General features: G+C 38.0%; 1 protein-coding gene and 1 long non-coding RNA gene across 2 annotated transcripts in view; one reads left to right on the top strand and one right to left on the bottom strand.

The window, feature by feature from the left end:
• The window catches only part of LOC134161970 (uncharacterized), a 182197-nt gene that overhangs the window by 120381 nt on the left and 35931 nt on the right, over window positions 1-25885 (top strand). The window lies entirely within an intron of this gene.
• The window catches only part of GUCY1A2 (guanylate cyclase 1 soluble subunit alpha 2), a 147070-nt gene that overhangs the window by 88761 nt on the left and 32424 nt on the right, over window positions 1-25885 (bottom strand). Inside the window, exon 4 of the mRNA XM_062615353.1 lies at window positions 23221-23939. Coding sequence (XP_062471337.1) covers window positions 23221-23939 — 719 coding nt within the window. The remainder of the gene's footprint in view (window positions 1-23220; window positions 23940-25885) is intronic.

Here is a 25885-nt window from a genome sequence, read left to right as displayed (position 1 = left end):
GTTATAAACCAATTAGTCCCTTTATAGGGATAATGAAGTCATGCAAAGTTAATTCATGAAAGATAGCCTTCACACCTCACATCAGATAGAAAGTCAGAAAAAAATGCCCCACCAAATATGTAAGTGTGCATTCCACTTTTTAACCGTCTTCAGTTATATTTTGCCAGGCACAGAGAGAAACAAGATACTGGATCAAATCAGTCAGTCATATGGTACAGACAAATGATTGAGAAATACACCTCTTGCTGTTCTTCAGAACTTATATTTCCCTGAAAAATGGGTAATGCAACCTGAAAATAAAAATGCCTAGTAATCTTTATATTCCAGTAACTCAGACATCTTCAGGCATCTTGTTTGTATTTAGAAGGCAGATTTATGGCAACTTTGGCATTACCCTCATTCGTAGCGGAGGAATCTCAGGAACCTCAGATTGGAAAGGACTGTCATGAATCTAGATCTCGCAGCCAAAGACCTGTGTGTGACAGCTACATGATTCAGAAAGGCCCAAAGAACATGCATCCCACCTCACACTAGGCACTTCATAGCATCGCCTAGCATTAGCCAACAGATTTAGCCCACCTTACACCTGTCCTAAAAACAACAATGCCACTGGAAGAGAGCCATAGGGATGGAGCCATCACATTTGGCCTCAGCTTTTTTGCTTTGCTTTCTCCTCAGTATCTAAGCCATACTAAGCCTGTATGTTCTAAGCCACCTTTCCCATCCCAAACAGACATTTTAAGCTAAGGTCAGAAGCACTGACAAAGCCACCATGGACTCAGGTATAGGGCTCATTAAGTAGCCTCAGAGAATTAAGGCATCCCAGTGAATGTAGCGCATATATACACCTATGGTGGTTTGCCAGGGCCTTGGGTTTTTCTCAAGTGAGGAATTTTAAGTATGAATGTAGTCAGTAACTCAAGCTATCAACACACAGTTACCTGTGTCCTTACACCGCGAGGAAAGCATTTTTCTCATAAACATAACTTAAGCAGATGGCAAAGGCCACAATCCACTTTTTTAATTACACCTGGAAAGAACCATTCACTGCCATAAACTAATACCATCTGAGCATTTCAGTTACGTTAACCTTCATACCCTGAGAAAGTTAAAAAACACTGTGACTAAAAGCTGTTCCTTCTGCATCATAAGCAATATTACAAGCCTCTTTCCCTACTAAAGGTGACAAATATTTCCCATTAACAGATCTCATTTTCCATTGCTCATAACTTTGTCATATTTGAACCATTCAGGCTATCATGGCATTAGAGAATTTACACCAAAATGGGGCCATTTAAAAAACCAACCAACCAACCGAAGTCCTCATGGTTAAAGCAAATCAATCCCAATAAAGTAGGAAATAACAACCCTTATACTGGTCATTTCTAGTATTTTTGTGTGTAAGACTGTGAATTTGAAACTTAGCATCTGTACCAGGCATGTGGTTATGCCATTCTGTCAACTCATCCAAATTAACAAATGCAGATACCCTTTAGAGACATGTTTATCAGGCGGCTGGTAACATATTTCAGGAGATACATGCCCTGTGTGAGCTATAGTTCAGGGCTGAACAGACATCCTGCAATTCCAGATCCTGGGCTCTACACACACTGCTGGGTGAAAACACAGGAACTGAAATCGCTTACCTTGTGTCATCATTACCCACCTTTCAAGACTGAATAAAGAGGCACAGTGAAAACATAATCTGCTTTACCAGTATATAGATAAGAGAAAATCTACCTCTTCCTAAAGAGATATTTTTAGGCATATTTCTAACTTTTAGGGAGCAATGTCATCTTGGCTTTCCTCCAAGCTACTGTTCTTACAAAATACAAATATTATTTAAAATTTTGGTAGGCAAAAATGCAAACCTCTAGCTTTCAAACCACTATCGTGTCACAGACAAAATCACTCCATACCAGAAGCATGACAACCTTTATAAGCAAAAGTATGCGAGACCTACTAGCAGTATAAAGTTAAAAATTAAAAACTATTAAGAATATTACTGAAGATGTAGTAAGGATCTATGTTACTTCTAAACTTTTGCCTTCAATTTTTAACAAAGTTAGGTTAACAAACTTTATAGCAAAGATCCAGCTGAAAACATCAAATCAGTGACAGTCTTTGAGAATTTTGACAAGAGCCCTATATTTTTGGAGATTTTCCCTATGTTACACATAGACAGTGAGCCTTTTTGCACTAAATTCTCATCCTATAATAAAAAATATCAGCTTTGCATTAATTGTGAAAGTAGCAATTACACAGTGAGCTTGGAAGCCACCTTTTCCAATTATCTACAAAAGCCACTAGCAATTCAAAACTCCTGAAGCTGTATTTATGCAGAGCCTCTTCTTCCAACTAGACCAGAATTTAATCACTGATTTCTATAATGCAAAGTCTGCACATTAAGATTTTTCTCCACATTTCATCTACTGTATTGAGTTTCAACAAACTCATATACAAAAAAAAAAACTGAAAAAAATCCTTTAAATTGCAAATCAAGACAGATTCTTCACTGAAAAGCTGTGTTGCACCTGAACTATTCCAAAGGTGTTACAGAGGAGTCAGTAGCAATAATGATTTACATGTGCAGTGCTGTTAGAACCACAGTACAACTTCAGTAGTAATCATGTACAAAAAATGGATAAAGATCCTGCCAGAATATTTGCATCGAAAAGAACAAATGAAAAGAAAATGGAAAATCTCAAATTGGTATAAATACATCAAAAATTAACTTTTCCATGTGAGAAACCAAAGTAGCCTGTAACACTTCACAGAGCTATGGCACACTTGTAACAACCTATAGGTAAACAAAACTGACATGTTATTATCCAGCTGAAGGAATATTCATTCTCTCTTTTAAAATGCATATGGAGTCTCAGAAATAATAGATTTGGAGCCAAGTCAGATATATAGAAATGGCTACAGTAAAATATTACCATGAAGAAAGCAGCTGACATGCCATAACCTGCGCTGCAGGACATGTTTTACCTTTCAAGTATTCTAAGGTATGACACTCAATAAAACTGTCCAAGCTACTTTACGCTTCCCAAAGAGTAAGAGTATGCAGGTGAACTGTTAGGTTGGCATAGTGTATGCCCTATAAATAATACTGGCAGTCCTATGGAAGCATTTTCCTGAAGCTAATAGATGACACCATGTAGCTGATCCTTGTACCTTTTTACCATGGTCTCTGAAGTAACATAAATTTGCATGAGTGCAACACTCACAAACAGGAAGGCATTTACTCAAACTGTAATAAAGCCTTGAAAGCATTTTAAAAGTCAAGAGCATGGCCATCTTCAGGAGGGTACCCTTTGCATTAGGGATGTCAAGTGCTGCAGGCAGAGAGCAGTTATGAAAGCAAGCTCTACAGAGAAAGAAGAAACATGGACAGTGCAATAGGAAGTGAATAAGAACTGAAAATTCATTCATACTGCTATTTAATAAAGATCCTCAATAAGTAAGAAATGTACTGAAAATGCTCTGTAAAACAAATATATGCTGTAAAATGCTGGTTTAGCCTTATAGAAGCAGCGTGGATGGGATGTCATGATACCACCTTTTCTTCTGAAGGCAAAGATGACAGGGTGCAATGCAAGGCACATGGAAAGGTATTTAGCAGTGTCACCATAGGAACCATTTTGCAGAAGCGTGTAGGAGTAAAAGAGCCTGAGTGATGGAAACATTCAGTGAAAAAAAATCCCACCAAAACAAAGCCAGTAACAAACCCCTGAAATGTACAATCAGCTACAATGTACTATGACTGGAAGACAGCTGAATCCGTCTGGTGCCTGATACTCGGGTAAATCAAGATTAGAAGGAAAGCGTGGTTCAATTCAATGCAAAGACACTGCAGATGCAGAGTGAAATATGCAGTCATCACAGAAGGAAATTTTAAAGCAATCCAGAAGACTACACAGTGAGAAAAAAATACATATCTTCCACACATGGTGAAACCAACTGGCAGAGGAAGCAAGCTGTGTTTCCTTGGAAACATCAAAACAAAAGTTATGTGACTTTCAGTCAGCAATATTTCTGGAGATAGCAGTAGGACCTATATTAAAGGCTTGATCTCAGTATTATGTACCTTTTATCTAAACCAGAATAATTGCTCTGAAGTGAGCAGTTATTCTGGTATAAACTCAATATAAAATTAAAAAAATTGTTCTTGAGATTGTAATTGCGATTGTATGGAATTAGTTGTATGGAAATTGTTTTGTATGGAATTAGTTTTGCTCACAAAGATTAATTTTTATTATTATTTGGGTCTGACAATGCGTCTATTCAGATCCTTAAATATTGTGGTTAATTATGTCGCAAATCCAGTCTGGGATTTTCAGCACATACATACAGCATATCAAATCAAACCTTACTGGTTCTGAGTTACCCTAAATCTCATAGACTTAACATGTTAGAGCAAAATGTTTAAGCTAATTCCTAGCAACAAAAAACAAACAAACAAACAAATACCAACCAAACTGTGCATGGAATATGGCTTTTAAAGAGCACAGCAGCAGCAGCCAAAGAAACAACATAATCAGTCACACACTTAAAGCACCTAGAAAGGCAAACTAGCACAGTGAATCTTAGCTTTTGCATGCATCATCTCAAAGCTTTGAGCTTTGAACAGGCTTAATGGGTTGTGATATAAAACCAGTAAAAGCTAAGCTATGATTAAACAGAAGGGCGGAAAAAACCTGATCACTCCCATTGGTCTCGTATGTCATCTGACAGTCTTTTACATTAATGAAATCTTCATCTGCCTAGGGTATGGCCATTCATATTTCATATCTCATAAGAGAGTTCCCATCAGGACCTAGATTACTGTGGTTCAGGAATACCTTCAATACTCTCTGCACAACAATAAATGCGCACAGGCTAGAAACAAATACATTTAAACAGGAAATTAGAGAATGTCTCCAAACATCAGGGGAGTAAAGTATTGTGAAAGTCTTGCAAATAAGAGAACTGGAGGCAAAAAAAAATCTAACCAATTTAAAACAGCACTTGATCATGTTATGAAAAATTTGCCTGCAATCGCTGGAAATTGGACTCTTTAGGGTCCTAAAAATATGCACTGTTACTGGGATTATAATGAAAACAGTCAACACAAAATGAAAAATTAATTTTAGCAAAGTTAGAAGTACTGAGGAAACAGAATTGTTAAAGAAGAGGAAATGGGAAACAGAAAATACCTAGAACAGTAGGGAAGGAGTATATTACAGACTGGTGTAATAGGAAGACTACATAAAAGTACGAAAATAGTTGAATATAGCCAAAAGGATGAAGAAATGAACTGAACACAGTGCTACAATCTTTCAGGTATGTTACTTACCTCATAGCTGTGAGCAACTAATTTACTCTTTCAAACTTAGTTCTTTGTTAAGCACAAATGGGACTAATGCCTGTTTTACTAGACAGAGATGATGTGAAAAGTAGCTAATGGCTCTAATGTGTCCCATCAGTCTCTAATTTGCTACAGAGAGACTGTAACCCAAATCTCCAGATTTGAAAAGGAAGTCTTAATAGTTCTGAGGTTTTTTAAAAGCTGTTTTTTTTTCCCCCAGAAAAGAGAAATATGGTGGCATTACTAAAACATTAAGCACAATTTAAATCATAAAGATTTCCATGGAAAGAGTCCTGAGTGTTCTACCTCCTAGAAACATGGAAAACACTAACTGCGTCAACTGATATTACTAAGAGCAAGGTAGTACTTGGAAAATGTGAAAGGATGAGCAGGAAAGCTAAGATATTTTTTAAATGTTGCCAGGCTGTATAGGCCTGCAGATGGTGGCATCAGGGAGTCATAAATACACTTCTGAAAACAGATTCAAATGCAGGTGCATGTGTGGTAAAATGAAATCAGAATGGGTGCCTTCGACAGAGTAGTGTGACCCTCATGGACAGTAAGAGTCAATGAGGCTCAATAACAGCTGCTTCACCCAGCACCCCAGGAAACTGCTTACTGATATCAGCAGTCAAGAAACATTTGTATTGCTAATATTAATGAATTTTGGTATGAGGATCAAAATTCTGAGGAACAGTCTATGGATGAAACCTTTGATTCTGGCAGAGATGTGCTTTTATCCATTAAGTTTATTGTTTTAATGCAGTGTGCCTAGGAAACTAGCTAATTAGACTGGTACTTTGTTGTGCTATGTAACAGAGAAAAAAGATGGTCCTGCCTCAAAGAATATAAAGTCCATATTAAGTTTAGGGTTTTTAATCTGTCAAATACAAAGGTCAGTGTTTTATGTTAAATTCCTTTTGTTCCTTTGTAATCTGTCTGCACTGGATTGTGCTCCACACAGTCATCAATTATCATCCACAAATAGTCTTTATTTCATTAAAACAATTTAACTTGAACAAAGAATTAAAGGAGAGTTTTCAGTTACAGCACTTCATACTTATATGAAGTGCTATGAGCATGAAGTGCTATAAGCTTATATGAAGTAATAGCTATAAACAGAATGTGGTTTTGTGCCTCTAAGACTCAATTTCACTGTGAGAACACCACAGACCCACCTGAGGGGGTTGTATCTCAGCAGGTCCCTTCCCATAAAGCCTGCAACGAGCTAGAATTAGTGACACCCTTTGCATCCTCAGTATAATCTGAAAGGTGAGCTACATTAAGAGCAAAAAGTTATTTCTGTGTCCTCATCTTCTTCACCCCCATTAAACAGTACAATAGTTAAGAAAATTCCAAGATCCAGACAAGCTAAGCATGAGTTAAGGTAATATTTTTATGCTGAATAAATGGTAATTCTAGACAGTGGATTATGAACTAAATTGTCAGAGGGGACAAAAAGAGATGCACATATGTGCCCCTCCACATATCCAGTGCCTCTCTTTAGAGCAAGAACACAGCATGGCACACTGCTATGCTTTTCATGATTTCAGATGTCATTTCTGGTTTTAAAGGATTGCTCTTGCAGACAAACCTGCAAATGCAAAATACAAAGACCGTTTCTTCTTTGGATTTCAGAAATATTAGATACAATTTTATGCTACATTTTATTTAGCTTTTTACTGCTTTTTCTTTTGACAAATTCAGCTCTAAGGAATGACTCTGGACAGCTGCCACTGCTATGCATACAGTTCAGAATGTATTCTGCCATGGCCATGTCTGGCTGGCTGAAACGCTTCTCTATGTGCTACTGATTTACACTTATGCTTTCTAGTTCTAGCATTGTCTTACAACAGGCTGTGGGGTTTTCTCTAATACTCATTTGCCATATAGATTAAAACAAATAAATAGATCTTACTGGGTTTAATCTTATAATATTGTCTTAGATATTCTTAAAGGCTTTTTATTGGAAGGGCTTTCTACTGTCCCAGCAGAAGGAGTCAGTTCAAAGCCTTTGTTGACTGCACCCAAGAAAAAAACTATAAATGGTTTGGACTGTGAAAATTGTATCAGGACTGATGGCTTGGCCTTATGCCAACACATAGCATGGCTTACCATGTGATGTTGTATTTAGCCAACAATTTCATACCAAAGCAAAGAAAACATTTTGTACTTATTGGATATCTGAAATGGCCAAACACATCAACTTGCTTGAACCCCAAGCTTATCTTCCCTGTGAAAGAGTCCATTAATAAACAAATAATACTTGGACAGTCACATTATAACTGACAAAACACATAAAATGTCAAATGTTATAACTTCACTCTAGTTATCAAGTTATATGAAAAAAACTTTTTAAAAAAATTTTTCTTTGTTTCTTGTACCCTTCCTACTTACAGTGTCAATAAATGCTTTACTTAGAGTTAGTGAAACTTCGAATATATATAACACAATACATCAGCTTGTGGCAGACCTGCAATGTGGACACAAAGAAGCAAAAAAATTTCACATTCAATAGCCTCGGCTTTCTAATTTGTGGTGCACTAGCAGGTGTCTGTAGCCATACAGACAGAAGTATCACTGAAATGGCCAACGCCTCATCATACTTAACACCTTACAGAACAGGGATCACCCAGAGGAACGTGGGTGCTAAGCTTCATGAGTGAGTCCAAAGGGTAAAGCTCTTTTTGTTCAGAAGATGGCAGGATTGCCACTGAGAAATATATAAAGGATTCAGGACTTGCTTTTCATGCAACCAACATCTGTTAATACCTTACTTTAGATTTCAAGATAGCATTAGAATAGCTCTACTCGGTACTGAGGAGTGTCTAATATATACAGCCTCTTAATGATTTATGCATCATCCTATGGAGATTTTGAACTTTACAAGAAAATCACACACTACATGGAATTTGTATGACTCAAGACACTTGTATTTCCAAAAATATCAGAGAAGAAAACATTTAAAATCTCTAATTAAAACTAACTCACACAAGCGTTAATGAAATTTGGCGGTCAATAATAACAGCATTACAAACCAGTCTCATTTGCCAGGTAACAAGGGAACTTCCAGTGCCATTTGACACTTCAAGGGTGCTTCCTCCAAGGCTTACTTTCCTGAACAGAAGTCTAAATACTGGGAAGTAAAATCTTCTTTCATCTAAAGAACACTTCTAATGCAGTGTATCTCAAATTGATCTTCATGTTTTAAATGCATACAAAATAAGGTTTCATTCAGCAAGATAGATTCAAGGAAAGGAACCTTTCATTTGACACTGACAGGTAGACACTTCAAAAGTAAAATCTTGCAAATGCCAAACAGGACACAGGTATGCTACACACGCTTGCAATGTGAATTCCTAAAACCTATGTTTATTTTTCATTTATCAGTGCTTTTCTTAATACAAGTATATGGAAATAATTAGATATATGGTATCACTGTCCAGTGTGCAGTATGTCTATGTCTTATTAGAATATTTACAGAATGTGGACTGTGTCGTGATGTACACATTATGATTACCTAAAGAGCATCGTATAATGATTACAGATAATTACACTTTTCTAAAAGCCAACAAGGCCACATGACATATTTTAGATCAATTAAGAAACCATTTTAAAATATTATATTATTAATATTATTAATTCATTCAGAAGTTGGGAAATTCTGAATTTCCAAATATCCACAGTGGTATAATAAAAATACGTACCGATGACTTTATTAATGTATTTACTCTGCAGAAATCTTTGAAGTAGAAAATGAAAGCACTTCAATGAGAAATAAAAAAAAAAATCAAGCAAACTAGCATTCTTAAAAGTAAGTACATTGGTGGGCTATCAACAGCATTACATTGCACAAGTAAAAAGATAATTCTTCACCTCTTCTTTTCAGACTCCTGTGCAAAGCAGATAAGAAAGGCTATCACGTAACTTGTTCGTTCTCAAACAAAATGCAAGATAACAGAAAACCAGACTTTCTGAATTACAGTTTGAGTTTAGTTATACAGGACTGTGCTGCAATTCTGGCAATAGGCTACTCAAAGGGATACCTTTTTGTGTTTTTTTCACCTTATCTAAAATCCTGCCTCTCTTACAGCAATTTGCACAAATGCTGATGAATTTAGTGGAGAGAGGACTTCTCTTGCAAAGAAGATCAGTGTTAGTTAAACATCTGTGTACCAAGCTCTCGTGCAAGCGCAGCAAACATTCTGTCTGGCTGTCTCAGCCTCTCATTCGTCTACATAAGAACTCATTTGTTTCCTATTGCCTTTTAGCTTTTCCCAAATCACAGTGTTTTAGAAAAACACATTGGTAACAAATGTATTAGCAGTAAATGGGTCCCGGTAACTAGGGCATTCAGGTAAACTTTTCAGGATGTTTCTGATCCCAGTTTAAAACAATCCTTCCCCTGTCCTCTGGGAGAAGCTATTTTAAATCTAGATCACTTTCATGAACAAGAACAGAGTTATATTTATTAGGTTCTTCCCACAGATCTGCAGTAGCAGATTGACAAATATCCCTTACTGGTACATTTCTTCAAAGGGAATAAACCTACAAATTAAACTCATTTCTCAGTCCTACTTCTGCTAAAGGGAAGACAGGTTTACTCAAGTCCTTTATAATATGCTGTGGGATGTCAGTCTTGCTCAGCAGAATGCCTTATTTCTGCTCATTTTCTCTAACTAAACTGGGAAAGCACCAGACAGACTTTAGGTGGATTACTACCTACAAATATAAATGCTGGAAGGATTACACAGGGAAAGATCTGCTAAGTTTAAACTCCCAAGGCATTTTTTTTATGATTCATACAGCACTTCTTTCAAACAAGTAAGCCTCATGCTTTTTAATCTAGCCAGGGATCAGAAACTATCTCTTTTTTTTTTAATTCCATAACATGTTATCAACTACTGATCATTTGTACAATTTTCACTCCAGCAGCCACAATTCATACACGCAGATACCTTAAAAATGTTAGTAAGCCTTCAGCTTGTTAGGAAATGGAATCTGTTTTTCCTTTACATGTAATCCTTCTGCTTCCCCAGTCATGTGCAAAAGCTCTGTTTGAACAGCAGCCACTACTGCTTGCTGTATAATGCAGCATAGAAAGCAATTAACACTTGAAAGCATAAAGCCATCTCTAATCTGGCAGCTACCTATTTCTGACATTAATCAGAATATCGCATAGCCAGGAAAGTGTGACAATAAAGTCTCCTTTCAGAAAAGGACCCTAAGTAGGAAAACAGCCATTCATCTGTTTAAAGAGGCCTCCTTAGTGTCAGCCACTGTGAAAATTATTCATGGGGGTAACCATTTGCAGTGGTGTGTCCATTAATTTGGATGCTCACTGCCACAGTGGTTTTCAAATACTAGGGCTAACACAGCTAAAGGGTTGAGGCTTCTCAGTGGGCTCACCAGGCAAGCAACTGAAGACCCTGAATAACCACAACTGTGCTTTGTTCCAGGAGAAACAGACTGCCCACAGAGAGGGAAGGAGGACTTTCCCCACTCCAAACTGCTCACGAAATGCAAACAAACTGAAGGAGATTATAGACAAAGGGATTAGAAGGTGGTCAAACAAAGAGAGAGGAACATGTCCCAGCATATTTTATTCAAAAGCATCCAGTAGTCATAAGTGATACTAAAACGAAATTCCTTCTCTGGAGAAATTCTTATTTCTGTCTCAAGAAAATACATTCCATGCATCTCTGTCACATCCTTGCTGAAGAAATTAAACTACAAGCCCAGAGGACCTATGTTTTACCCCTTCAGGTAAGCACTAGGAGGCAAGATGGCTCAAGTATAAATTCTGGGAGTTTCTCTCATGGACAAAATCAGGTAAAAATTGCTTGGAAAGTAAGGACAGTGACATTCATTAAAACAAGATAACAGAGTAACAGAGCATATGTAATAAATTTAATGATAAATGGATATTTTATATACAGGATCCTAGCAAACTGGGCTTAAATTGCAAACTGAACATATATCATAGAATCATAGAATAGTTAGGGTTGGAAAGGACCTTAAGATAATCTAGTTCCAACCCCCTTGCAGGGACACTTCACACTAAACCATATCACGAAAGGCCTCGTCCAACCTGGTCTTGAACACTGACATGGATGAAGCATTCACAACCTCCCTGGGCAACCCATTCCAGTGCCTCACCACCCTAACAGGAAAGAAATTGCTCCTTAGACCCAATCTAAACTTCCCCTGTTTAAGTTTTAGCCCATTACCCCTTGTCCTATCACTACAATCATGACATACCAAGATGTTCGTTTTGTCCTACACAGTGCCTATCTGCTTAGATTCTGAGCAATCCAATCTGGAGACTATGTCACCCTTCATATCTGCATACAGGCATGAACTATAGACCCTTTTGGGTAATGCGTAAGTATAAATATTAAAGGCAAACAGAAAAGATATGTAGGGGACTTTAGCTGGAGGACTATTTGGGCCTCTGCCAAGACCATGTCCACTTGCATTCACATTAAGGATCCTACATTCAGACTGCAGTTTCAAACCAGAAACCTTATCTCAGATACTGTTTCCAGCACACAGCTTGTCAGAGAGTAACTGATCATCTCCTGGAGAATGCCACAACTGATTTAATGGTGTTTCACTGCAGAAAAGGTATCAGGTACTGGATACAAAACAGGACAAAAGTCCACAAACAAACGTTTTATTCATTTTTCAATTTTTTAAGAATAAATATAGTACTGTGATGGGAAAACAGTGCTATGAAGTACAATTGACTTCTGTAACCGTGGATGAGAACCAGCACTGCCTGGCTGCAGCACAGGCAGCAAAGTGAGATGGTTAGGGAAGAAAGGAATTAGAATACGAAATGCAACATATGAGCATCTTCTTTGAGTGAAGATTCAATACCAAGAGCTTTGGTGACAGGGTTTTTCGTACAGAACGTTTTTATCTGTGTCACAAAAAAGCCAGCAGATCAAGCTTTCATGATCTCAGACATGCCACTTGGGTGTTGCTTCCTTTGGCAGGCTGCAAGTTAATTCCCTGTATATTATGGTTTTGTAAAGCTACACCTGCATTAGATGATAGTAACATTCATTTAAAAATCTCTATTTTGATTAAAACATCTTAAGACAAAATCTTAGATCTGTCCTATCCTCTTAATTAAGTCATTTCTTGAGCAAAATCTCCTTAGTTTCACATAGAATTTATTTATATCCTTACCCAGCAGTTACCCAGACCAACATCCAACAACTTCATTGTAAGATCTGCTAGTGAAAGGAGCCTAGGGTTTGGCCTACAAATAGCCATTTGTAGCTGAAAACAAACCCAGAAATAAACACTTGGGTAGGTGGTCAATCAGTTCTTTCAGCTCATAATTTTGTAGAGGTGTACTTTGGCATAGGTGGAAAACAATGTGTTAGTCATTTCTTGCTATTAATGCACTAGCAATTTTGTGGACATTTCCCATAATGAATGCTACAATCTCTACTTCAACAGTTATTATAGAAATGAGTCTTAAAATGTCAATCAAATTGACACATACAAAAAGATAAAGCTTATACAATTCTTTGAGTCAGAATTTGTTGAATGGTGAACTAATCTTATAGGGAAAAGGGATTTTTTTCTAAAAAAAAAGGAAGACGATAATTTATAATTGTGTCTCTCTTAAACAAAAAAAAAAAATACAGCAATACTGTTGACGAAGTTAAAGACTCCTCTTTAGAAATAAAAGTTTAATTCCCTGAACATGCCATATGGACAGCTTCTGTTACCGAAAGAGTTTCATGCTCAAGACATTTGTAGGAGCAGTCACCAAATACTGCATTTAATGTCAAATCAGAATCTGTTTTGCTCTCCTTACTCAAAATAAGCACCTTCTCTCAAAGAAAACCTCTTGAAACTAGGTTGATGCTAACTGGTGAGGCAAATCAAGAATTAGCATCTTATTTATCCTGAGCAAAGGCACCAGGGTTTGGGATGATAACCCACCAGGATTTCATCCCACAGTATCAGGATGATATCCTTAATTTAGAACTGTAACTTGATTTATGTTATCAGTTAGGGGTCAGAAGATCCTGACCACATCTGCTGGCACTTCTCTTGGCTTTTACACTCCCACACCTGAGTACACCAATGCTCACACAGTGAATGTCTTTCCACAGAATATTCTACTAAAAAACCCTGGAATTTCTAGACAATACAAGCAGTGTGCTGCTAGGACAGTCCTTCAAGTCCTGCTAGCCCAGTATAGTACCCTGGTGTGCTCAACACATTCAGTAAGCCCATGTATGATTATATGGCACCATGGGAAAAACAGAATGAGAGCAAATAAGTCAGTTATTTTTAAATACCGTTATGGATTTGTCAGTGTTATTCCCATGTCCCTGAAATTCTCTGCGGAGTTCCCTATCACTCAGAATGGGTCTAAAAGCTTTTCAGGACCCCCTAATGCTGCTGAACATAGTTGGGAGACCTCTCAGATGTTTCTGCATTTTTGCTGTCAGAAAATTTTCTCAGCTATTTTATCCCATATTCCCAGGAACGAATGCCAGAAACTGCACGTTCAAGACTCGGAAGTTATCCAATAACTGAATTTGAAGCCTTCCTGAGCAAAGAGGAAATAGACTGAATCAGCAGTCCACTGAGATGAGTGAGAAAATTCAATGCCCTTTTAATGGTATGCTCTTCCACCTGAAAAATAAACAACACTGCATATCTGCACAGGACTCACATCATTGCTGTAGACAGTATTTTTATTGCATATTTTCCATTTAAAATGAAAAAATAAATAAAATTCAATGAAGCTTAAGAATTAGGAAATTTTCAATATGAGGTATCTTCTTTAATATTTGACAAGCACTGCTATTTTTGCCCTTGGGTTTCAATGGAGTTGAAATAAACATAGCCTTTTCTGTTCTTTTATTGGTAGCTCTCCTTTATTGGCATAACAGAACTTTGGGAACAGGGAGTCTCTTCATTCCTTTTGCCTGACTTTTACCAGGTGCAGTGTCCATGAAGGCAGAAATGACTTTCACAGGGAAGTCATTCAAAAGTCCTCACTGCTATGGAGTCCCAGCAAGCACAGCTGAGAATAATCCCCATGCTCTGTTAACCCTTTCAAACATTCCCTCTGCTGGATGCCTTGGAGGTACCAAAGCAGAAAATACTGAGGGTTTTACCAAAAAAAAAAAAAAAAAAAGAAAGACAATAACTCTTTTGCATTTAAGATTAACATTTAGAATATCATTAATTTCGAATTCATTGGGCATTCCCTACAAAAGTTTTATGTTTTAAGCTTGTATTTTATGAATTTTCAGAAGCAGTTCTCTTTGTAACATGTCAATGTTAGCCAACTCTTTTAAACACTTCAATGATGTTATCTGTACTGTCTGAAGGAGGGTTCCCTAGACCTGTATTTTCAACAGAACAGTTATTTTTCAAGCTACTTGTTCAACAATTGAGGAGTGAAGTACTAGACTGAAGTACTGAGATGTCACGTAATCAGACCCTACCAACTCCAGTCACAACAGCAATCCACTAAAGAATCTGCAGTATTCCTAGGAAGATGCTGTCAAAAAGACATAGCAATTAATAGCTAAAATGCTTATTTAGACAGATCAAACTATATGTTCACACCAGAGTTGCACAGACCTGCTCTGATAGTAGTCCTAGAGAAGAGAATCGTTAAAGAAAAAGATGCTGTCCAGTGTGAGCGAGATCAGTTACAGTTCTTAGAAAGAAGGAAATAGAGTAACAGTGATGTAAAATATATAAAACTCACAAGGCAGATGGAAACTACATTGGTCAAAATGTTCAAAATGATATTTAAATGTTTCTTCATCTAGGACTTAGTTTTAGAATGTTTACCTCTTTCTGAGGTGTCAAAGTACAAGATGTTTATTACTCATCTGCAATCTGCAAACAGGAACAAGTTTATTCTGTTCTGAACAAATACAGGACAAAAATTATGTGCTAGGATTATCTTAAATGCCTGTCCCACATCTGTGGAAAAATAACATCTATTTTCCTTTTCAGATACTTATTCTAAATCCTCACTTATAAAAGCCAAAGTTTAGTGACAGGAACAAATAATATAAATATTATTTTATGGGTTAACTCACTTTATTTAATCACAAGGGGGTGTTATACTTTTTAAAAGAAGATGTATCATAAATAGTTTCAGCTGGAGAGAATGTGAATATATACAGTTATAAAAGGCATGTTAAAAAAGAGCAACAAATAAGACAAACTACTTGAATTAAACCATCCCAAGAAAAATGGCTTTTATTCACATCATGCCTATTCAGACTATAGGACTGTGATGCCATAAAAAGCACGGTCAGTCAAGATCTCACATAAGCAAATGAGGAAAAGATAAAAAGGCATTTTGAATAACCAGTACTTATTTTGGTCACTAGAAGAGAGAGGTAGGAAAAAATGCTTCCCTGAAAATCAAACTAAGATGTGCCTGTAATGTAAAAATTAACAAAATGTACTGTTTCATTCTGGTTGTGATATAATTTAGAAACTCATTCAATAGCTTTAAATCAAATAGAGAAAGTCGGACATTTTCATGTGCAAGCAGCTTCCTTATCATTAAAAAAAATATATAAATCATAAGACGGGAGAGTTCAGCACAGAGTCAAATTGTATTAATAGCCACTTCACAAAATAATTTCCTAACTGCTTCTTTGGTTTTCAGATAATGGAAAAGAGAAGAAAGTATTTTATCTTTAGGCTGTTACACTTCTCAGTCCTATCATTGAAAACATTTTAAAAATGGCATTTTCATTGGCCTGTCTTAAAGAAGAAATATTAAAAATGCTGGGCCACTCTCTCAGTGTTACTAAAGTTCTGTGAAGCACAACCGTTAGTGAGATAAGAAAGTCATGTCATCTATTGTTTCTTATAACCCATCACAGCCTCTAGAAGCAGTCCAGACAGACAGACCAATTCATCTGAAAACCATCAAAGGCCGAACACATTTTGACAAGCAAACGGTAGATTATTAGCATTAGCGGAAGCAGAAGAAACACTTATTTTGAGAGCTCCAGGAGTCTGCAAAGCAATGGGAGCTTAGTGTCAAAGGCTGACTGACTGTGAGTAACTCAGCTCTGGGGAAAATTAGAATTCCTTGATCACAAGTGACAGATGTCCCTCATGCTAGAATGACTTTCACGCCACTTCATTTGAATTTTATTAGAAAAGGACAAAAAACACAGTTACAGAGCAAAAGCAAATCACTTCAAGATTGTGTGTGGTGGGTTTTAAATTAGTCTGCCAGCACCAGGGCTGCTCGTTTCATTCAGCTGGTCCAAAATAAAAATGAATGTAACAGATACAGAATAGACTCTCAATACAGAAAAGGAGACAATGTACCTTCTGGATTTTAACAAGTGTCATTTTTATGCACTTTTTAATTTCCAGTGGTTAACAAACACAATGGGAAAGTGTTTTGCTGAAGCAATGGGTAAGCACGCTTCCTCACCAGCTGCTCTACCCTGCACCCTATGTCCCCACAGACCTGGCTGCAAGCGGCCACAGAGTTCTCATCTTCACAGTTTCTAGTAAACACTAGACCTCATGTCCACAGGATGCCACAGAAGCCAACTTTCCCTGGTTCAAGAGGTGCTAGAGAAAATTATGGAGGAGTAGTCCTGGATGTGGCTATCAGGTGCCACATCCTGCATGCCACTGCAAGAGGATGTGCTTTCATCTTGGAAGAGGTAAAAGTTGGAGGGTATATTACAGAAAAGAGCACTGCAGACTTAACTTTTTCTTACATTGTTTATTAAGCATTGTCTGTTGGACACTGTGAGAGCCAGCATGCTGGACTGGATGGACTTTTGATCTGATCATACATGCTAAAAACACAGTTGAGTTACTGAAAGGAAATACTTGACCCAGAGATGGCACTTCCTCATACCATGAAAGAGGAACTAGAGGAATAACTGCACCATAAAAACAATGGAAATGAACAGAGGAAATTCCCACCAGCTTCCACTGAATCAGCCTGCATTGTAAAATGAATAGTTGTTTATTACTCATCATTTAAAAAAATGCTGCCATTTACTATGCTTCTATCTGTACACTTGAGAATCTAACTTTCCAGATATAGTTGATTCTAATATTGGCTCTGCACTGGTTTAATTTTACTTATTTTCATTTATCTAAATCATACACTGGGACAAATTCCTGCTGGTGCTGTCTAGCTCATCTACCACAAAATTCTCTTCCCCACTGACAAGATGAGGCACTGGCTCAGCATGCACAACCAGTAGAGCTATAAAAAGCTGACACTACCATTTTGCTGGACATTTTACCATTACAGAGTTGGTGTTTCTTGAAAATCTGTATTATATGTTGTGTTTGGAACTTCTTACAATATAAAATTTTCAGAAGATTCTTTTCATCAAACTCAATGTTTAATATTTATATGTTACATTATAGCCTATAATCAAAACTTTTTTTTCCTAATAAAAGGTATTTTGTATCTAAAATTATTGAACAAAACTGTTTAGCACAATAAAAGTAAATTATTTTCCGGAACACATTTTGCCAAACTACTGCAGAATTTGTGGGTTTGATAAAACGGCATGTTCAAAGAGAATACATCCCAGCAGAAAAGATCTGGCCACCCTCAGTAATGCAGTTTTAGGTGCCAACTTTATTCTTAGACAAGTTCTCCAAATTAAAGTGTTCACAGGCCTAACAGTAAGTCAAAGGCCAGTGAACATCCTTATAAAAACTGATTTATTTCAAAGGTGGAAAAGGGATGTTAGTCTGAGCAGGAGAGTGGTAGTACAAGGAAAATACAGCTGCAGAGTATATGGCAGAGAACCAAATAATTTCTTTCATAATTCATTTTCAACTTTCTCACTTACTGCTAAGTCACAGTTTCAGAAAGGTACCACAAGCCAGTGCTGGCAGGGCTCTATCTGTCAATCTGTGCCCTGGGGACACACGGGGTCCCTACAAGAGCAGCCCTGTCTCCTCTAGATCTGCCTAGCACTGATGGTACAGGAGTGGCACCTGAGGAAGACATTAGCCAGGGAAGGAAAACCAGGAGGGTCAGTGCTTGTCTTCCTAATCTAAAAAAGTAAAGCAGCTCTAGCCATCTTACTGTACTCTCAAGAAGACAAGCATTTACATCATGTCACAGGTGGCCTTCTTCACTAATATAGTCAGAAAACACTGTTATTTGGAAAATCTGATTGCATGCAATTGAAGCTCTCCAGTTAAACACAAAAATAGCCCTGAATAAAAATCAGTGTGAAATATGAAAAAACAACAGAATGTTTGTAGAAGTAGAGCAACAGGGCCTAATACTCAGCATCTGAATAGTATCATACTGTAAACAACAAACAATAACAAGAATTCAGCTTCACAGAAAAACTGGAAATCTCAAAATCAGATCATATTCAGCTTTTATGCATCTGAAGAGCTGTATGCATACCAGGAAACCTGATCTAAAGACAGTCATAATTGTGCATATAGACAACTTTGAACGTGCAGAATAATCAAGAAAAAACCCAAAGAATCAGTGCGGATGACTTGATCAATGCAGAAAATAAAATGGAAGGACAGAAGGAGGGAGGAAAGAAAAGCTGGAAGCACAGAAAATAAAATGGAAGGACAGAAGGAGGGAGGAAAGAAAAGCTGGAAGCAAATCATCATCTCCTGCTTTATTCTGGATTAGTTTGCACAATTTGGTTCTTATTCTCCACAGACTTACAGGTGTGTTTAGTTGGAAACTTCTGACAAATTCAGGTAACATCAGTGAGACTGCTTATCTAATAAATGTATTCAATAGTTGCTTACTATTTTGCAGAATAAATTCTTGCATTGTCCACATGTGTCCATTGCATAATGGAGACTGAAATATCAGCCAAGTAAATATGAAAACATTAGAATTATGATGCAGGAGTACAGATAGTGTCAAAAACTGGGACTAAAACTAGAGTCCATGTTCTTTGTGTAGGGAGTTCTTTTGCCTGTTTGGCCCCTACAATAATGGGAACCTGTAAATGCTCAAAGCTCCGAGGTGACATTTCAAAATTAAGAAAACCTTTGCTGTGATATTTGTGCATTGACACACGAAGCTGTGCCTTCACGAAGGTGTACATGCATATTTGCAGGAATTGCCACCTATCACCCAGTCCTCATAGGCCTTACATCAGAAATTTAGGATAGTGTTATAAAGCCAAGTCATTTACTCCAGTGATTCAAATCCCAGTAAATCAAAGCACACAAGTGAGCCTGTGCATAAATGTGACAAGCACTGATCACCCTGAAAGTCAGGACAGATAGTTTTTGCAATTTGCTTCTGGGTGCTGAGTTAAGGTAATACCATGATTTGTGACTTACTCTCATCTGAACACACATCTGGTGTCAAGACTAAATGAAAACTGTTTTGTTATTCTTTCTCACTGCAAACCTGAAACATGATCTAATTTACGTATTGAAGATAAAAGTGCTTTGAAGAAAGGCTGAAAGGTCCTCTGTTCATCTCAACGCCTTTTAAAACGTCTTTGATTTCTTGATGAACCACTGAGATATTTAAACAGCTTCAGAACTGCAGCAGAGTTGTCTGGGTTGCATCCCTTCAGCTGCCATTTAAAGCAAGCAAGTCTGAAAAGTGTTGAGGTTATTGCAGAGTCAGAATTTGCTTTAAAAATAAAGACAAATAGTTTTAAACAGGATGTAATTGCAGTGTGAAGTGAATAGAGGTGTGTGACAGAGAAACATGGAAATACCGAAGCCAGTTACTGCCAACTTTTAAGTAGGGTCATGCTTATAGCCACTGACGTACCTGCCTATTCTACTTGTAAACAAGTGCTGGCAAATAAAACAGAATTCAAAAATGAGCTACATGAGTGACATGAGTCCTGGGAAAATAATACAGCATGCAGTTCCCAAGGCTCAATCTGTTTTTTTAATCCAAGAGATATTAAGGACTTGAGCATGACATAACAGTATTGCCATGTTGCTCCTCTCAAAATCTATGTAAGCAAGACAACCACAACCTCTGAATCTGTGCAACCTTTCTTCTTAGGAAAAAAAAAAAAAGAGGAAATATCTAGCAAAATTCTTCACATGCTGAGCTCCATTTAACTACTCACAAAGCTTCGTTTAACTACTCATTAACTTCAGAAAGTGCTTATAAAAAGGGTGAGTCAGAAGAAAATACCTCTTCAGCTAAATTAACATTCCCAAATGAATTCCCGTGCCTGCAGCAGAACATTTACCTCAGGTCCCCTGTACCTCACCATCAGCCTTTTCTCTCTTATTTACACCCTACTGTTCAAGACAATTTTTCTTCTAACTGCTGGCAGACAAAGGATTTCCTTTACTTCCATTCCCTTTCATCTGCTTATCAAGAAATTCTGAATTGCTACTACAGTGCTAGTACTGATACTTGTTATTCAGGGTCTGACTTTAGGAAAGACAGGGTCATTCTCCCATGTGAGAGTGATATGGGGCCACCACTGATACGAACCATTATGTACTGTAACGACACATGGTACAAACCACAGCAATAACACAAGGATGCACTCAGAGCTGCACAGCCTGATGCTACAGAACAAGCTTCTGAAACTGGAGTTGCTTTCCAAGCTGGCTGTAAAACTTGCCTCTAGCAAGCTCTGCTCCCTGACACCTCTCCTAAGAGCAACCCACAAGCATATAAAACCTGCCCAGGTAAGAGAATGCTTTGTTTGTTTAACTTGTAATTAGATAGGAAAAAAGTTCTAAAACCTCCCCATCAAAACCTTCCTCTTCAAAGTGATTTACAGCAGATTTATGCAGAGCAGAATATGGTCAAAGGGCTATGCATCTACCCCAGGACAGAGGAAGGTGCTCAAGATTGATGGGCAAGTTCCAAGGGAGGAAGAAGCATGGCACAAGCCTCTTTCAATGGAGGAATGATTGTGCTGAAAGGTAGCTGAGAGTAAACACCTCCAAACTTTTCACACAACATTTCCTTTTCATAATTAAAGGCTAGGGTGATTTTGAGGACAGATTCAGAAAAATAAACTCCCCTTGGTTTTAAATAGGTTAAATTCCATCAGTTCATACAAAATGAGAAGTAGTTTGCTTCTTTTGGGGCAACATGCCATTTCCAGGGCAAAATGCAGCAGAAACAAGTTTAGTGGTGCCAAAGAGCAGTGCCCAGTTAGGAGATGAAAACATTGCTGCTGTCAGAAATGGCTATATTTTGAATCATCATAGAATCATGGGATGATTTGGGTTGGAAGACACCTTAAAGACCATCTAGCTCCAACCCCCCTGCCATGGGCAGGAACACCTTCCACCCATCCAACCTGGCCTTCAGCACTTCCAGGGATGGGGAAGCCACAATTTCTTTGGGCAACCTGTGCCAGTCTCTCACCACCCTCACAGTGAAGAGCTTCTTCCTAATGAAGCTAAACTTCCGTATGAAGATAGACTGAGAAAGTTGGGGCTGTTCAACCTGGAGAAGAGAAGGCTGCGTGGAGACCTCATAGCAGCCTTCCAGGATCTGAAGGGGGCCTATAGGGATGCTGGGGGGGGACTCTTCATTAGGGGCTGTAGTGACAGGGCAAGGGGTAATGGGTTAAAATTTAAACAGGGGAAGTTTAGATTGGATATAAGGAGGAAATTCTTTCCTGTTAGGGTGGTGAGGCACTGGAATGGGTTGCCCAGGAAGGTTGTGAATGCTCCATCCCTGGCAGTGCTCAAGACCAGGTTGGATGAAGCCTTGGGTGAGATGGTTTAGTGTGAGGTGTCCCTGCCCATGGCAGGGGGATTGGAACTTGATGATCTTAAGGTCCTTTCCAACCCTAACTATTCTATGATTCTATGATAATATCTAATCTGAACCTACCCTCTTTCAGTTCAAAGCCATTCCCCCTTGTCCTATCACTACCCACCAGTGTAAAAAGTCCCTCTCCAGATTTCTCATAGGCCCCTTTAGGTACTGGAAGATGGTCTAAAGTCTCCCTGGAGCTTTCTCTTCCCCAGGATAAACTCTCTCAGCCTGTCTACATAGTTGAGGTGCTCCAGCCTTCTAAGCATCTTTATGACCCTCCTCTGGATTTGTCCTTCTTACACTGGGGGCCCCAGAGCTGTACACAGTACTCCGAGTCTCACAAGAGCAAAGTAGAGGGGGAGAATTACCTCCCTCAAAATGCTTCACACCAAAAAGCCTTCCCATATTTCAAGGATATGCAATGAGACAAACTCCGTCCACCCTTTGTAAAGGTCCACTCTAGAAGACATGTTCGCACCCAACTCACCTGGTATGCACTGAACTCAACATAGGGCTCACTAGTTAAGGTAGGTCTTTTCTAAAACACTGAGGGAAGAGGCAGTGTGGGAGGACAAGTGCCTATTTAAGTGACTGGAAAGCACTGAAACTGGCATAAGCGATACTTGGTGCCACTTATAGCCCTGGTTCCCTTGAGTGCAGGGTGAGAGATAAGAAACACAGAGGAAAGCAGCATTCTGAAATAGAGAATTAGGCTATAATAAAGTGGCAACATGAACCCTGCTGTGAGAGTCTTTCAGAAAACATACTGAAACCTATTTCCTATTAAATGACTTAATAACTATTACTGTTATATCATAATATAGCTGGAGTGAAATTAATGATTAGATATGGACATTTTGTAGAATTCCTCGCCTTTTTGATTTAAGCACTATTTAACTCTACAGAGCAGAATTTTCTGAATGGCAATGTCACGACTGTTACATCACAGGTAAAGCTTGTAAATAATTTAGGAAAATATTCACTTGGCTGTTTGCAAGGCATAAGTGAGCTTTCCAGAGTACACAGGACTTGCTTCTCTCTGAGTAAATAACCATCTCCCATTGCACACATATACACACATCCCTTTCCAAATCAGTGTTCTTACCTTATCTTTATTTTCAGAGCCAGAATCCTCAAGTTTGGTCCGAATGACAAATGGAGTAGATAATCTTAGGAGAACTCGTTCAAATGTGGCACTGATTTTAGGAGAAACTATGTCAAAGCAGTCTTGGAATTTCAGAGTTTTATGAGTGTCGCATCTGAGCTGCTTCCTAAGACCTTCTCCAAGCTGGAGAAGCAGCATGTTTGGATCAAACATCAGGTGAAAGGGGAAAGCTCTGCAGAAGGTGCTGATGCTAATCCTCAGGTCTAAGGGAGAATGGGAAGTTCCCGGTGGAAGTGCTTTTGTGATATTTGCATTTTCATGTTCTTTGATAAGGAAAGTCAGACAACTGCAGTTACCTGTGTTCGTCCCCTCTGAACACAACTTATCATTTGTGACCTGTTCTACTTCAACTTCCAAGTGGTATATCTTCTTTGCTGCTGCCTTTATCATTCCCATCATTGCAAATCCCACAATCTGATGTGGGTGAAAGTAATGAAGCATGAGATTGCCTTCAGGGAGCTCTTTGCATAGGAAAGAAGGGGACTCCAGGGTGGCCTGTCTTCCAAATGAAGTTCTAATGTGCTCCAGCAAAGCATCAAAGCCATTGAAGAAATCTTGAAGGGTTCCACCTACAGCTCGAAGAACTCTTTCATTCTCATCAAAGCAGATATTGAAGAATTCCTCCCCAAACTTTTCTTGCATTTCCTCAAACTTCAAACCTATAGGACAATAAGACACTGACATTAACAACATAGTATTGCTACTGTATCACATTTTCATAGAATCATAGAGTTGTAGAATGGTTTGGGTTAGAAGGAACCTTAAAAATCATCTAGATTTTTAGATCCATGGGCAGGGACACCTTCCACTAGACCAGGTTTCTCAGAGCCCTGTCCAACCTGGGCTTGAACATTTCCAGGAATGGAGCATTTTTCCTTTGTACTCTGCTTGCACAGTATTCTACCAAGTCAGTGAGAGTCACTTTTTACCGGATACCTACCCATAGGACTTCTGTTTTCTCTGGTGGTTGGAATTAACCATAGGAAGCCATTTTTGCCTGTTAGTTGAAGTACTCATGCTTTCAGTTTGCTGTCCTAGGTGACTACTTGTGGGATTTACACTAGTCTGTCTCCCTTTCCCTACTGAAAGACAAGATACATTACAATTTCCCTGACTTTTGCATGCCGCATGCAGTCCACTGTGTGAAAAGGGGTGCATCCCTTGCATTGTTGACCTAGTCACAAACGAGTCTTTACTTTTATAGCCCCTCTGTTCACTGTGTGTGAAAGATCCAGCTGTCCCCAGCCCGAAGAACAAGCTACTGAAACTCCAGCCTTTGGCTTTCAATAAGCAATGCAAAGCTTTGCAGTCAGATGACAATTTCATAGCTGGGGGAGGGGGGTGGTGTGTGGGGTTGGGTTTTGGTGTGTTTTTTTTTCAAACAAAATACTTTCCTCATTACAGATATTGGGCACTGCCAGAAGATACAAAAGAATAATTACTCTTTTGTTGCCTGTAAAAGAGAGCAAAGCCTTTCCATTTTAGGTTTCTACACTCACCCATCTTTAAAAAAAAACCTGCTTCTTAGAGTGACCCACACTGCTAGTAGATGGGTAGCTCTGTGGTGTCTCACAATGCCACTTCAAGACTCCATCACAGAAATTCAAAAGGTTTGATTTACAGAGGTGATAAGGCTTGTGCTGCTGAAGGAATGAAAAAATATCAGTGATGGAAGCCCTTGGGTACAAATGTGTATCAAATCCTATTCCAGTTTGTTATTTACCATTTTAAGGATAAGCATAAAAATTAACAACTTAGAAAAAGAAATTTTGAGATGGCTGTTAAAAGTTTTCTTCTGTCTTATTTTAGGGAAGACATGCTGTGTTAATTTTCATGCATATATAATCCGTACAACACATAGTAGAATTATAAAATTAAACAGATATGTTTGCATTGTTCTCAGCTGTAATAAAAAAGAAAAATATGAATCAGCTGTATGTGAATTTGTGAATTACAAATATCCAGCAAGAGTTTTCAAATGAAATTAATACAGGAATTTACAACACAGTTCCTTCAGTGTATTGAAATCAAATCAAATTGCAGTTCAGTCATATAGTCAAACAGCTTAAAATTTACCTTTAATTCTAACAGACACGAAGGCAATTTAATTTCCTTAGTGCATAACAGGTACTTTATTTTAATATGTACTCAGTGTGCTTTGTAACACTGATAACATTTCAGTGTATCACTGAACTTCTTATTGTTTGTTTCGATTGCTTGTACACTCTCAAATTTAGAACAGTGTGATTAGTGACTTTCATGCCCAAGAGGTATAACAAGGGACAGAAAAAGTCATGCATCTGTTGTCTGCAGACAATAACCTTTGATCATCTCAAGGCAGCATCTGATCTGCCTGTGCACACGGGCATGGTTATAATTATCAATATTCAGAAGGAATCTGAGCGTTCCACAGCTTCGCAAACTATCTGCAATGATAGTTTTGTTTGGACCTTGAATATGATTAATAGTAGATTAAAATGCATAAAATGACATCTATAAACAGCAAAACATGACAACATGACAAAGCATGTTTTATAAGAGATGTAATAGTTATAATTTGGGAAAGTTCATTCAGATGCCATTACTCATAATCAAATTTGGGCAC

The sequence above is a fragment of the Pezoporus occidentalis genome, unplaced genomic scaffold (assembly GCF_034315485.1).
Source record: "Pezoporus occidentalis ecotype Australia unplaced genomic scaffold, CSIRO_AGI_Poc_V1 ctg18, whole genome shotgun sequence".
Lineage (NCBI taxonomy): Eukaryota > Metazoa > Chordata > Aves > Psittaciformes > Psittacidae > Pezoporus > Pezoporus occidentalis.
This window is presented reverse-complemented; position numbering and strand designations above follow the sequence as displayed.